Source organism: Onychostruthus taczanowskii, unplaced genomic scaffold, assembly GCF_017590055.1.
Source record: "Onychostruthus taczanowskii isolate IOZ18803 unplaced genomic scaffold, ASM1759005v1 scaffold51, whole genome shotgun sequence".
Taxonomy (NCBI): domain Eukaryota; kingdom Metazoa; phylum Chordata; class Aves; order Passeriformes; family Passeridae; genus Onychostruthus; species Onychostruthus taczanowskii.
The window spans coordinates 2,689,703-2,703,964 of record NW_024502680.1 but is presented as its reverse complement, the minus strand read 5'-3'; the positions used below and the strand labels follow the sequence as shown (position 1 = coordinate 2,703,964).

Genomic DNA, 14,262 nt, shown 5'->3' with positions numbered 1-14,262 from the left:
GAAAGTGTCTGCTCAGTTAGTGATTGGTAGAAATCAGGCAAGAAATTTTGAGTTTGAAGTTTTCCTGTTAATAATTATGGGCAAAACCAAAACTTGCTGTTTCTAACATCTTGCTTTAGGTTCTAAACTCTGTGGCTTGCCGTAAACAAAGTCAGGTAACAGAAAGTTTCATTGGTGAGCTCCCTTGGGATCAGGAATGATTTACTTATTTAGATGGGATTTTTTTTGTGCAGGAAATGTCAGTGTTGCTGAATTGCATGGGTAAAATGGCTGACTCGTGTGTAGGAGGCCAAGTGCACTCCAGGATTTTATTTTAGTATCCATCAGGCTATTAGCTATCCTGTGTTAATCATCCAGAATAGAATGGAGGCCATGTGATGACTTCAGTTTTTTTAATGGTTATTTTAAAGAACAGCCAGAAATCTTTGGCAGCTGTGGGAAGCTGGATTGTGTCACAGGGAGAATTGCAGATGTGGAGGGGAGACTGTTGAGCCTTGTGGGTACAGGAACACCAGTTGTAGTCCTTGGTGGCTAAAGGATCCTTCCAACACAAATGTGACAGAAAGAACTTGACAATGAGCAGCTCAGCTGTCAGCTTAAAGTACCACAGCTGGGCCTTCATTTTTGGGCTATAGTAATCTACTTTGTAGTGTTTTACAATAGCTTTTCCTTTTCTGGGCAAGAAAGGTAAAATATGTGGGCAAATTGGTGCTTCAGAAAGGGGAAGGGGAACACACCTTCCCAAAGTTTTGCTTTTGCTAGCCTTGTAAGAATTGTATTCATGTGAAGTGCCCAGCTGAGCTCAAATGCAGCTCCCTCTGCTTCAGTGAACACGTGGCTGTATTTGGGGATAAGGTTTTTCTTGATGGTTTGATTTAGATAGCAAGTATATTATTTCAGGTTACTGGAGGTTAAAGAAAAAAGCCATAAATTATTACCCAGCTTGGGTAATGGGTGAGTGCTGCTTAGGAGAAAAGGGAAAGAAGTAGGTGTGGAAGGATAGAAGGAACTTGTAAGCAGAATGCTGTTCCATAGCTGCTCTATAGTCAGTAGTTAATGCTTTTTGGGAGGATTACAGAATGATACAAGACTTCAAGTTGGTAGCTTGTTTATTTCCCATCTCACAACTGTAAATGTAGGCAGTCACACACAAAGGTACACAGCTCTGGGGTAAGTACCACAGATATTTCATTTGCACAGGCTGTGAAACAGGGAGCTGCTTTGGTAGCAAACTTGTGCAAAAGAGAAGCTCAGGACGTCGGGAGAGGAGGGGTGTAGTTGCAGGGGGAAAGATGACAGGAGTGTTAAGCAAAAAGAACAAGCAGCCTGTATTTTTTCCTAGAAGTGCCAGCACTGCCAAAGCCATGGGATTTTAGTCATGTAGTTAAGGTCATGTGTGAAACACATGGGAGAAATAAGGTGTGAGGTGTTAATGGCAAGGCAGGGCAGCTGGGATTGCTGTGTGGCTGGGAAGGAACACCCTTTGGCTTCTGCTGAGCCTGCTGCTGTGTGGCTGGGAGTGGAAAGGAGGTGACTCCAGGCTGCTGCCTGCAGCTGTGGTCCCCTGGAGGCATTTCTGTCTGCTGCCAGGTCACACTGCTGGCTGCACCTTGCACTGCCTCCACTCTGACACGAGCTGCACTGATGGGTCACTGCAGCCTGGAAGATTGAGTCCCTCCCCACACTGTCCAACTGAAAGAGCACCACTGTGTCTTCAGGGGCTTAAAATCAGCTGAAAACACTTCTGGTTTTTTTCAGTTAATTTTTATCCACTGTCAGAGTTCTTATTCTTTAACCCATTACTTACCTGAAGACCTGACCCTACAGCTTTGCTTAGGCTGGGAGCTCTGGGACAGGCAGTTCCTGCTGGTAGGCTGGTACAGGACATTCTGGTTGATATTTTGGGTTGTACCAGTGTGGTACTGCTGTTGTCAGTAGCAGTGGCAAGTCCTCCCCCTTTGGTAGAGAATGTGAGCAGCAGCAGGCAGGCACAGGCTGAGGCTGCAGCAGTTGAATGAGGTGTGAGTAGTTCCCTCCTTAAAGCTTGAGGAGCTGTTGAACCATGTTCACTGTCCAGATGGGCTTTGCAATGCCCATAACCCTCATGAGCAGGTACATGGTTGGACTTGACAGGAGAAGTAAAACAACTGAAGTAATAACAATGAAGAAGAAACCAGCACTTGCTGGATGCTGCCCCACCTGCCAGGTCTGACAGCTCCAGAGTCTGGGAGGTGAGTGGTGCAGTGCTTGTTCCAAAGACTGATGGTTGCATACCAGTCTTGCCACAGACTTCTTGAATGATGCTGTTACATGAAGGTGTGCTTCCACTACAGTGAATCTGGAGGAGCACAGCCTGATATTTTGACACATCAGGTGAAAGGCCTTTTTATTTTAAAAAAGCTCATTTCTGTCATTCTGGCATCCAAAGAAATGAAGTGTTCTCATTCTGAAGCTGAGATTCTTTTGTTACTGGCAGGTGCCTTGATTCTGAGTTATCCCTGTTGGTGACAGTGAGGTCTGGTTTTCAGGTGGTTTTGGGAAGCAGTTGGGGATACCCATGTGCAGATGGTTGGCACGTGGTTGGCTCCTGGATGACAGAGCTGTGCTGGCTCTGCAGAGCAGTGTCCTGCACGGTGAGAATCTCCTGCAGTGTACTTGGTGAGCCAAGGACTCTGCTGGACACAAGGTGGGGCTCCTCCCCAGCTGACACCCCACTGTCCTGGACAAAATGGACAAAACAGGAGAGATATTAAATGCTGCTTTGGGGAAACTCTCTCTCCATGGGAACTGACCTAGTTCTTACTTTGAGTTAGCACAAAGACAGTTCGTGCTGGTTTTGATGCTATTAGAACTTGAACAGTATATACACCCACAGTGTCTGAAACTATTCTAAACTAATAGTTTAAAATAGAGGCTTTTTTCCTTTTTTTTTTTTTTTTTGGTCAGGGCACAGACTGTGTTATTTAGTAGCCACTGGTTCATTTAACTGGTAACTTCAGTAAATCATTCTTTCATTTGATTCACATCCTTTACATAATACTGTGTTTTATTTGACCAAGTGAAATCTGGGCAGATTTAGGTCATTAAGAATCATGGCTGTTTTTACAAGAAGCTTCCTAAATGGATATCTACAGAAGGAGAGGAACAGGTAGAACCAACACCCCTAAAAAAAACCCCAAACCACCCCTGACTCAATCTCTTTTTCCTCTTTATGTAACTCAATGCAAAACTATTTTTCTGAGCAGTTCAGCTGGTTCTACCCTAAAATCCAGAAGGGTTGGTGTTGTTCTGACTCACATCAGGAGCTTCAGTTTGTTTTGTATGCAAATCTGTATTTCTGGCCCCTGTTGAAGGTTCAGCTCCAGAGAAAAGGTTGCTGATGTCTCACAGCTCTGATTCTTCATGGTTCAAATGGACACTTGTTGTGGAACTGGCACGATGGTCTTGTCCATTTAGCTCAGAGAGCTTGTCAGAGGCTGTTCTTGGCCAGCCAGAAACCCCATTCTCACAAGTTTAGCTGATGCCCTTGAGATCTGCTCGCTGTGCACACCCCCAGTCCAGCCTGCACACGGCTTCACCCCCGTTCTGTCCGTTGGCAGAACAATGGGAGCCACTCCAGCCCAAATCCAGATGCAGCAGGGAAATCTGGGCTTGATTAATCTCTTACCATCTCACACACAGGTACACTTTGCCATTTAATGAGTAACTTGGGGGATGAGATGACTTTGAGTGTCTAATCACTTAAAACCTAAGGAGGTTACACCTGATGTGCGACAGTTTGTTCAGGAAACACCGAGGGTTATGGTGAGAGTTGGGAGGTGCTGCTGGCTGTTAAACTAAGGATGGTATTTTGTGATGAAATCCTCTTCAGAGCAGACTGTGGGGTGGGCATGTTGAGCACAATGGGTTTATGGGTTTGAGCCTTACCTGGTTTCTGTGTTGCTGCTGTAACTCCACCACTTTGTGTGATCATTTTACCTGATCTCAGTCTTGCATAGGGGATCGGATCCTAGCTCCAAATGTGGCGTTCAAGACTAGAATCCCAACTGAGGACACTTTTTAGAAAGAGTACTGATAGTCAAGTGGAGAGTAGAATTCTTCTAGAAGTAATTAACTGCCCATTGACTGGGATGCTGTCTGGCCAGAGAAGTCTGGTTTGGCACTTCAGAAATTTCTGTAAAAAAAGTGTCTCTGTAAATCCTTTGTGCGCACTGGTCAGAGATGCAGCCAGTTGTGGAAGAGCTGATAAATGATGTGATTATTTTAACCACTGGATGCATATTTACTGTTCAGAATATTGCTACACAGGTAATTAATAATAGCCAATTCTTGTGTGTGTTTCAGGGGGGAGGAAGGGCAGGGTTGTTGCACTTCACAGCCGCTGCACTCCGTGGTCCTGTGCCACTCTCACCCCATTTCCCTTGGGAGAAGAGGTGAGGATTTCTACCAGTGACTTCGTTGTAGATGTAAAGCTGAGTATATTAAACAGCATTCTGTCTAAGACCAGATTGCAGCAAGGGGAGCTTTGAATAGATGCCAGCACTTCCTTCACACTGGGGACAGAATGGTTTTGAGCAGGGATATAAAGAGGTTTTAGGAGAATGTCCATCCTTGAGTGAACCCAGATAGCAGCTGGACAAGACTATGATCACCTGATGCATTGTCACAGCTGGCCATGCTCGGTGTGGGGGGTGTGATCCTCTATCTGTTGGGGAGGGGATTGTCCTCTGCCCCTCTATCCCCCTCCATTTACTACAAGGCTGATGATAAGCTGAGAAAATTGATAATTTTAGTGCCAACAGGTTTTCTTCCTGGCCAATCAAAACAAACATGCCATGGATAAGAAAAGGAGGGTGCAGACACTTAGGGTAAACACAGAAAGGACAATTGTCTTCTGTTACGAGTGGTGCTGGCTGCAGTTGTCTGATGTTACCTGTGTGTGTGTGTCTGTGTGTGTGTGTCAGGGTCTCTTGGTCACCATCTCCCCTCATGGGTGTCTGTACACACCTGGCAGTGCCTCCACGTGTGTCTCTGGGTGTCTTGCAGTGTCCCTGTGTCTGTCTCTTGATGTCTGTGGGTGTATGTTGTGCTAATACTGCTGTAGCTGCCTGATCTCAGTGGCTTCTTAGATAGTGTTTTTGGTTTGTTTTTTTTTTCCTTTTTCCCCCCCTGCCTCCCAGCATTGACCCAGTGTTCTCCCCAGAGCAGAGAGTGACCCCTCTGGTCATGTCCCTGTGTCCCACAGCTGGGATGGCTGCTCTGAGGTCACCTGGCAGGGCTGCCCCTGTGGCTGAGCAGCCCCTGGTGGAGCTGCCAGAGCACAATCTCCACAGTGACTTTGGAAAGAAACAGCTTCACACAGATAGACGGGCAGGAGACAAACACAGGCTGAGAGTCACTTTTACAAGTTTCTTTATGAAATTAAATGTTGCCCCTGGTCTGGGGGGAAGATATAGTGCAAGAAGGAATTTGTACATGCTACTGAATTCAGATATCCCTGGATGACCAGACTTTGGTCAGCTACAGCATCAACAAACACTGGATTTCTGAGCTCTGCAGTGTTCACTCACACTTGAGCTGGAATGAGCCAGTGTCTTCCTTCCACTGTCACAGGATGTCTCCTAATCTAGGGAATTCAGTCAGTATGGCTTCTAACTCTCACTATGGTAAGGCAAATATTTTTGCTAACCAAGGTTTAAATTCATTCTTTTTGGCCACCATTTGAAACTTGGGTACTTAAAGTGAGGCTCCTTATGCCAAATCTAGGCCTTTATCAAGTGGTTTTCCATTTTTAAAAGTGTCAGCAACACTCCTTGAATTTGAGGGTCTGTGGGAGTTTGCATAACAATGACGTTGCAGAGTTGAACAGCAGACTCTGACTTCTGGGAGCTAGGTTTACAAATATTGACCTTTCTTTAAAAAAAAAGGAAAAGAAAAATTAAACAGACAAAACAGGCATCAAGTTAACAACATCTGACAAGAACAATTACAGACTTACAAAATACACAGTTCTGATTTTTACCATAAATAAACACATTACAAACAATGAGCATTTTCATTGGCCAGGAAATATGGCAGAATGATGGAGAGACGAGAATTTAAAGAATTGCGTATGGTATTAATTAGGCACATTTTTCTCTAACTTATGTAACTGAAACCCACTAGAGAGATTCTTCGACTTGACTCATGCTGCAGTTGGCACAGTTTAATGTAGGACACCTTTCACCGGTGCTGCTGGACTAAAGGGAGGGAGGAGGTCACAGTGCAGGGCTCACTGTGCTCTGAGTGCCTGCAGAGGCTGCTGAGTTAGTTTGGACACGTGGAGGAGGATCACAGCTCTGAGAAACGCAGGGATGGGCTGGGCAGAGCAGAAGGGTTCATCCCTCCTCATCACGGACTCTGAACTGTTGTTCTGAGCAGGGCAGCGGCCACGGGGCCAGCGGGTCCATCAGCTGCCCTCCCCTGTGGCAGCTGCCAGCCAGCAGCGGTGGGCACAGCAGGAAGGAGTGAGTCCAAGTACAGCTGACAAGGTAAATCTCTGGGGCTGCAGCCTGTCCAGCTCCCTGCTGCACGCTCCTGGAGCTCTGCCTGCTGGGCAGCGCGGGGCTGGCTCCGTGGCACCGCTGCCCGCGGTGTGCGAGCGCCCACGCGGCCTCACCTGGGAGCCAGCGGGTCAGCCGGGCTGCAAAATAAATAGGGAAGGCAGGAGCACCTGTGCCATCCTCTGTAAACACAGGGCTGGATGAACCTGGGCTCCACCTGCCAGGAGTGACGGATAAAGTGCTTTCTCAGAAGGGGTTCAGGCACAAACAGGGGCTGCCCCTATTTCCGGAAGGGCGTCAGCCTGCTGATGTTCTGCCAGAAGTTCGAGGGCTTGCGCTTGGGCTCTGCCAGCATGAAGACCTGCTGCTGAGGGAGCGTGGTGGGCAGGGTGGGGTGCTTCTGCCGCATCAGGAAGTCATAGTAGGGCCTGGTGACAGCTGGGACGAGGAGGAGGAGGAGATGGGAAGCACGTTAGTCAAAGACAGCTCCTTTCCTTTCCCCCCACTCTACCGCCTTCCCCAGTCCCCATTAAAGCTGCACGGCTGTGAATTGAGTTTGTCTTAGTGTAACCTTTCCTTCAATTTATCCTTACTTTCAGCAGCGCCTTTTAGGACTGGAGCTCATGTGGAAGGCTCAGAAATGTGCTGCACAACTGTCAGGTGTTCTGCCAGCACGACAGCAGGGCTAGAGAGCGCAGCTCATGACTGGTGACAAACTTAGCTGGTGCTTTTGCCTGTGCTGGGAGAAGCAGCTGCTGTGCAAGTGATGCTGGTGCCTGTTACAATCTCCTGGGCTGGATTTCTGACTAGGAATGGTCAGTGCCTGTGTGGAGGACAAGGCTGGTCTGTGCAATTTCCTCTAGTGCTGTGTCCCAAGGGCTTTGCTCTGTTGGCATGGTCTGGTCTCCTTCCAACCTTCCCCCTGTTTGCAGCCAAATCTTATTTCTGGCCCTTTTGACATTTAGCCAAGCTTTCTTTCAGGAGATGTGGCTGGGGATTAAGTGCTGGCTGATACCACCAAGAGGAAGTGGTTGCCTCTGGGGTTCAGAGGAACCGAGCAACACCTCTTCCTCTGAACAGAGAGAAGGGGAAGGTGGCATCAACAGGGCTGTCTTCAGCCAACAGTGCTGTGGGCACAGGAACCTTTATTTTGCTTGACTTCACTCTCCCCTGGCTGTTGCTAATTGTCCTTGTCTCTCACAGTTGAATGAAGAGCTCTGCCCAAGCATGGTTCCTACCCCTGGCACCCTGCCCAAGGTGCAGGTTTCAGAGCATCTTCCACAGGCACAGCTGCCCAGCAGGAACAGTCCCTGCTGTGGCCCTCTGTGCACCATGGGGATTACTAAAAACCTTCCCTTTTGCCAAAGGGAATGCCACACTGCTGGGAGAGCCTGCTCCTAGGGAGAGGCTGTGCACTGGCCTGGAGGAGAAGCTGCTGGGTCTTGGCAGAGTGCTGATTATGTGCAAAGTGGCTCTCCTGGAGTTGGGAATCTCCAGCCATCTGTATCTACCAGGAATTGTAGTGCAAATTGTCACCATCTGGCCTTCTCAAGAGTTTGTTATTGTCACTTCATTGAAGCGTCTCCCATGTAATAAATACAGAGCCACCCCCCATTGTCACAGTGTTCCTGTGTTCAGGTGTGACTCACCCTTGGGCTTCCCAGCATGGTGCTGCTTGCTGGCATTCAGCATTGCCTGCTTTTTCTGCACCTCCGTGATGGAAAACCCTGGAAGGTAAAGCAGATTTCTGTCAGCAGCAGGTCATTGGGTACCTCAGGAGAAGACAGGGGTAGGCAAATGCCTGAGGTGAGAGGCCACAGTTACTGCCAAGGCTGGGGGGCACAGCTGGGCTGCACAAACCTCCTGCAGGGTTTGCTGCCTGCCCCTCAGCCCATGCTACACTGGGGGAGAAGCCACTCCAGGACACTGGTGGTTGAAATTTTTCAGAATACACTAGGCTGAATTCAGAAGGATTTGGACAAAACAACACAAATCCTGTTGTCCAGTGAGAACCCTTGACTGAACCTGTTCTATGCTGTTCTGGACCCTGTATATAATGTATTGACTCTTTTGTCAGCCCTGCTTGAACTCCTTAAGACACATCAGCCTCCCTGAGGACAAACTCCAATGATGGCTTATGGTGATTTGCAGTTTCTTAATTGCACAGATTCATCCAGAATGTGTAATTCATCAGCCCAGAGCTGCCCTCGAGCATGGGCTGGCTTCCCCACCCTTTCACTCCACAGGCATTAGCCAATGGGTAAAAAAAGATGAAAAGCCAAAAATAATAATAATGATTAAAAAAAAAAACAAAACAGTCTCCCAACATTGCCTCTTTCCATACCTGTCTCCTGGTCGAGCTGCACCTGCCTCCTTTCATTCTCAAATGCCTTCAGCCAGCGCTGTTTCTGCTCAGGCTTTTTTGCACAGAATAAATGGACTTCCTCAGTGTCTCTGCAGTGCAGCTTAAATGCATTTTTCACACTGATATTGAAGTCCTTGTCTTTGCCATCTTCTACATCCAGTATTTCCATGTCATCCATGTTGATCCGACTCTTGTAGTACAAGATGTCCCTGCGCAGAAGGTCCTGGAAGAGAGATCACAACACATGTTGCTGTTTCTGGGATGTGGTGGAGAATTTAACCTTCCTGCTAGCATTACAGTCTGTAAAAGAAATGAACAGTGGATTTGAGTCTGTGGAACTGCAGAGTGCTGAGCTGCTGTGGGCACTGCAGGGAACCACAGTGCTTGTCCAGGCAGTGGGGTCAGGACAGGCTGGTGGTTGTGTTGGGGTCTATCTGCTGCCCTGTAGCTTGGGTGTTGCACATGATCCCAAATCCTCATTAAGCCTCTGACTGAAAACACTATTTGAATCCTTCAGTTCCAGTTAAAAAGCAAAAATAATACTAATTAGCTCTTGGCTTTTTGTTGAAAATGAAAAGTAACTTTGAGAACAGTGATTTCAGGTAACCTAAGTTACCTGGAGCTACCTGCATGCTGTGGAATAGGCAAAAACTAATTGGCACATTCAGTTCTGAAATTCCAGAGGAAGGTACTGTTCATTGGCTCCAAGAGGGAAGATTTCTGTAATTACTCAGCTTATGAAAAAAAGCTGTACTTACAGACTTATATGTGCTGTTAGCATGGCCTTACTGACTGCCAAGGCCCACAGCTGTTCATCAGATCTGCACTTTTTTCTGAATACAACACGAAGGTGGAAGTTCAGATGTAGAACAAGGTAGTTAAAAGAACTTGTGTGACAATACTCATAACTGAGTTGTACAGAATAACCCCACACTAACCCCAGAAGCTGTGAGGATTAGGTCAGTAGCTGATTGCTGTGCTCAGGTGCACAGAACACCCCAGGACCTCAGAGGAAAGACTGCACAGAGTGCCAGGAGCACATGAGGCCAGGAAGAATTAAAGAAACATTTAATTTCTTAAATTTAAGAAAGGGTGGAGAGGGAGTTCACTAAAATCAGCACAGCAGTAGCCAGCTTTCATGATTACCTTCTTGCAGCAGACAAGCTGGTGATCGAAGAGGAAGAACATCCTCTGTTGGCTCTTGGCTTGAGGGTGGGAGATTTTGGCTAATTCCCCAGAATAGATGAGTTCTGAGCTTCTGACTAGGACATCTTCTCCCTGAGAACAGCACAAAGAACAGGTTGGTCTCAGCCTCGTCTCAAAGTGGGAGCCTGAATTCCTGCTGACAGAACTCGTGTGGGAATGAGAGACAGCCTCTGTGCTGGAGGACAGCCCTTGGCACATCAGGGAGACACTGTGCCCTTGGTACCCAGGGGGTGGGAACTGAATTTGATTAGAACAATAGCTTGTTAAATTTTTTTAAAATCACCTTTTCCAGGGAGTCTGCTCAGGAAAGCTGCTCCATTCCAGACATAAAGGGGGCATATAAGCAGGGAGCTAAGAATTCAGCCTGACATCCTTGGGCAGGGAGACAGTGTGGGTTTATTGAGTCTAGGATTTAGAAAATCAGTATTTTGTTTCTTTTATTTAGCAATTTTTTTTTAATGAGTCTACAGGGAACCTTGGTTTCCTCTGTGGCTATGCCAGAACTTGCCTTTCTGCAACAGTAACCTGGCTTGCTAAGAATTAAGGAGTGATTTTGCTCATCTTGAAAGTTTGAAGTCACTCAAGATAAAGTGGGGGGCAAGACAAAAATAACAGAATTTCACTAACCCACATGCTGATTTCATTCTGCAAGGAAAAACAGGGAAGCAAGAATCCCAGGGAACATGCAAAGGCATCTGGTCTAGCTGGGTTATATGCCAGACCTGCTCAGTTGCACTAAAAGATCATAACTGTTTAAATAAAATCAGACTCTCCACAAAGATGGGCGGAGAGCTCAGGTGGGGCTAGCCAGTGAGATATCACTGCAGAGAGAAGCTGTTGGGAGGGCAGAAGAGGAACAAGGTGGAATTCCTTGGGCAGGGAAGTCCCCTACCTCCCAGTCCTCTATGGAGCTCTGCCACTGAGCGATCTTGTCGATGTTTTCCAGCCGCCGCTTCCTCTCGTTGATGAGCCGAGCCACGTTCTTCATGGCATTCAGGGCAGCCTCCACATCCTTGAAATCCCTGGGGAGGGGCAGAGGCCTTAGGCTTGGCAGAATGGCACGGGGGTGTTGTACCTACACTCCAGAGGTCAGCCTGGCACAGAGCTGGGGATGGAACCAGGAGTTCCACCTGCAGTCTGTCCCAGCTGTTCTGTGCTGGAATCAGAGTCAGCTGCTGCTGTGGCAGCTCTCAGACACTCTCTGCTTTTGAGGCACAGGTTAGATGTTGATTAGAACAATAGCATGTTACATTTTTTAAAATCTCCTTTTCCAGAGAGTCTGCTCAGGACAGCTGCTTCATCCCAGACATCCACTCCCTTTATGTGTAAGGGAGGCACATGAGCAAGGAGCTAAGAATTGAGCCTGACATCCTCGGGCAGGGAGACAGTGTGGGTTCATTGAGTCTGGTAACAAATCCAGGCCACCTCTGGGGAAGGGAAAGGGGGTAAGTCATCAAATTTAGCTACAGAGGTGTAAATACAAGTTGCTGGAAGAACCTCCAGGTTCTCATTTTCTTTGTGCAACATAATACAACTCGTTCACAATGCTCCTGTTCCCATGCAGGGACTGGTCTGTGGAGCAGAGGTGAAGCAGTCCAACAGTAACTGGCTTGTTTCAAACATGAGCTGACCACCATCTGTGGCCACCAGCTACTTCTGCTGAGTTCAGAGCGGCTGGGAAGGAGCTGAGCTGCACAACTTGGCTCTAAGGCAACTCTGAAAACATCTGTGCACTTCCTTAAGGAACAAGACATGCTTCAAACCATTCTGGGAAACACCAGGGCTGCAATTAGGAAGGTGAAATTAAGTCAAACCACAATGGACCAATATCAACACTTTCATACAGATTTTTCATGTTTTCAGGTACTTGATTAAGTTATTTGACCCAAAGGCAATGCCTTCACCCTGAAAGTGAGTGATGGATTTGGGGGCTTTGGGCTGGCATGACAGGGCACCAAGCGTGCATGGCTTGACTGCTGCAGGGCACAGCTTCCCACTGATGAAGTGCAGCTGTATGGGCACGGTGGGATACATTCAACCATGCTTTTGGAGGCAAAGTTCTGAACACAGCCACCAGAAACACATAGCTCCAAAGTATGTATGTGCTGGTATCACAGATGCATAAGCCGAATAAAATAGAAAAGGGCCATTATAAAGTCGACCTTGTAAATCTTGATCTGTGACAGGAAAGCTGAGTGCTACTGTAGTGGGAAATGTTGTAAATGTACTTTTATGATATACTTATAATAAGTTATAAGTTATTATAATATTATGTAAGTGTTTTTCTAGGGCTTATAAGAACTGGCTCTAGGACAAACAACTTAATAATATACTTATAATAAGTTATACGTTATTATTATTATAATATTATATAAGTTGTATACTTATATAATAAGTTATATATAACTTATGTAATGTAAATATACTTTATAAAATCATATAAATATATTTATTTTCCTGGTTTCTACGTGTAAGAATTGAGCTGGCTGCAGTTAGCCACTGCCCTCCATGCCTGATCCAGCACAAGCCCATTTCCATGGGAGCATCCTGGCTCCTTCCCTGCCCCTCCCTGGCCTACCTGTGCTGGGGGTTGGTGTACTTGAGCAGCTCGGCCAGCTGCAGGGGGTATTTGCAGATCTTCTGCACGGGGGTGAGCAGGAAGCCGTCCAGGGAGATGTCAATCATCTTCTGCAGCAGGCGGCAGGCCTCGAAGAAGTAAACGTACTTGTTCACCTTGGTGAGGCGCGAGAGCTCCAGGCACGCGTTGGGGTGGTTGTTGCAGTACTCGGAGTAGATCTGAAACTCTGTTTGCTGCAAGGCACAGGGAGGGATTTACTGCCCATGTCCTTCAGACTCCTGCGCCTGTTTGGTGATTTGTATCCTCTAACTGGAGCTGTTTGCTCATTTGTATCCCCCACAGGCTCTCAAGCCTGGAGTTCTAAAGCTGGGGCTGGCAAGGTGTGTCACAGCTTCGTCTGAGAGACCCAGACATTCCCACATACCCTGCTCTGGGCTCAGCTGAATGCTTTTAGTGCCCACACCAGCCACAGCTGAGCCTTCACTGACCTCAAATACCATTACTGTAAACTCAGTCCCACTCGAGATTTTGGAGTATTCCTACATTTTCCCTGAAGTACCAAGGGCTGGCAGGGATTATAGTGTTCAGAAGATAAGGTGCTTTGAAAATGCTCTTTCCACAGCCACAAGAGCTACAGGGTATTTCTTTGGGAAGTGGTTGAAAACAGCTAGGATAGAGGGTGGTGGCATTTAGTTTGGTTGGATGGGTCTTTTTAAGGAAAGCTTCAGTTCTGTCAGATCAATTTCTAAATCCTCTGGCTCAACCCATGCTCAGCTACCCCTTTCCCATGAAGTCAAATTTACTTACATATTCCAAGAAGCATGAGCCAACCTCACTCAAATGTGGGTGGTCTTTGTTAAATTTCTTCTCTAGTGCTTTAACAAATTTCTTCTGGCACCTGTAGATGTCCTCAATATTCCCAAAGATTGTCTTCAGCTGTTCTTCTGTAAACATGTCGGCTCTCTTGCGGCACTGCTTAATGTAACCCTGAGAGAAAACCAGATTGGAAAGCTTCCTGAGCATCTGCTCTGTGGCACAGAAAGCCTCAAGGACTGCACTCAGGTGTACACCAGGCTCCTGCATTTCCTTCCTGCAGATCTGTACCCATCTGTAACTATTATTTCCTCTCATGTTACCCTAAACACAGTACAAATAGAAGCTGCCACAGACACAGCAGCCCTGGGTGATGCTGCAGCCCACACCTGAAGGAGTCACAGCTGCTTTCTCTCTTGCTGAAAAAGCCTTTATGTGTCTGCAGTGGGGTGCTCTGACTCCAGCACTGGTAGATTCAGACCAGTCAAGTCCAGGTGTGGACCTGGTTTGGTGCCTGTGTGAGGAGCTGCCCAGCTGACTCCAGCAGAGGAGAGCTCCGAGGGACAGGGGGACACTGCAGAGGAGAGGCTTGTTTGTGTGTGCTCTTTGCCCCAGCTGCCTCTGCTGGGAGCCACTTTTGCACCATTGCAGTGGAGAATTCTGTTCCTGCAAAAATTCCAACTGCCTTCACTCCCCCAGTGTACAGGATGGATCTCTTTTAGAAGAGGTGTCACAATATTCAGCCTATTTGACAGTAA

The 14,262-nt window shown here is 47.2% G+C and overlaps 1 protein-coding gene across 1 annotated transcript in view; it reads right to left on the bottom strand.

Moving 5' to 3' along the window:
- Positions 1 to 5,398: 5,398 nt before the first annotated feature.
- Positions 5,399 to 14,262, bottom strand: part of ARHGEF4 (Rho guanine nucleotide exchange factor 4) — a 104,588-nt gene continuing 95,724 nt past the window's right edge. The window contains exons 5-11 of the mRNA XM_041416334.1: positions 13,499 to 13,678; positions 12,692 to 12,924; positions 11,006 to 11,135; positions 10,054 to 10,185; positions 8,887 to 9,130; positions 8,192 to 8,269; positions 5,399 to 6,980 (exon numbers count right to left, since the gene is read on the bottom strand). Of these exons, the coding sequence (XP_041272268.1) occupies positions 6,823 to 6,980; positions 8,192 to 8,269; positions 8,887 to 9,130; positions 10,054 to 10,185; positions 11,006 to 11,135; positions 12,692 to 12,924; positions 13,499 to 13,678 (1,155 nt within the window). The 3' untranslated portion in view covers positions 5,399 to 6,822. The remainder of the gene's footprint in view (positions 6,981 to 8,191; positions 8,270 to 8,886; positions 9,131 to 10,053; positions 10,186 to 11,005; positions 11,136 to 12,691; positions 12,925 to 13,498; positions 13,679 to 14,262) is intronic.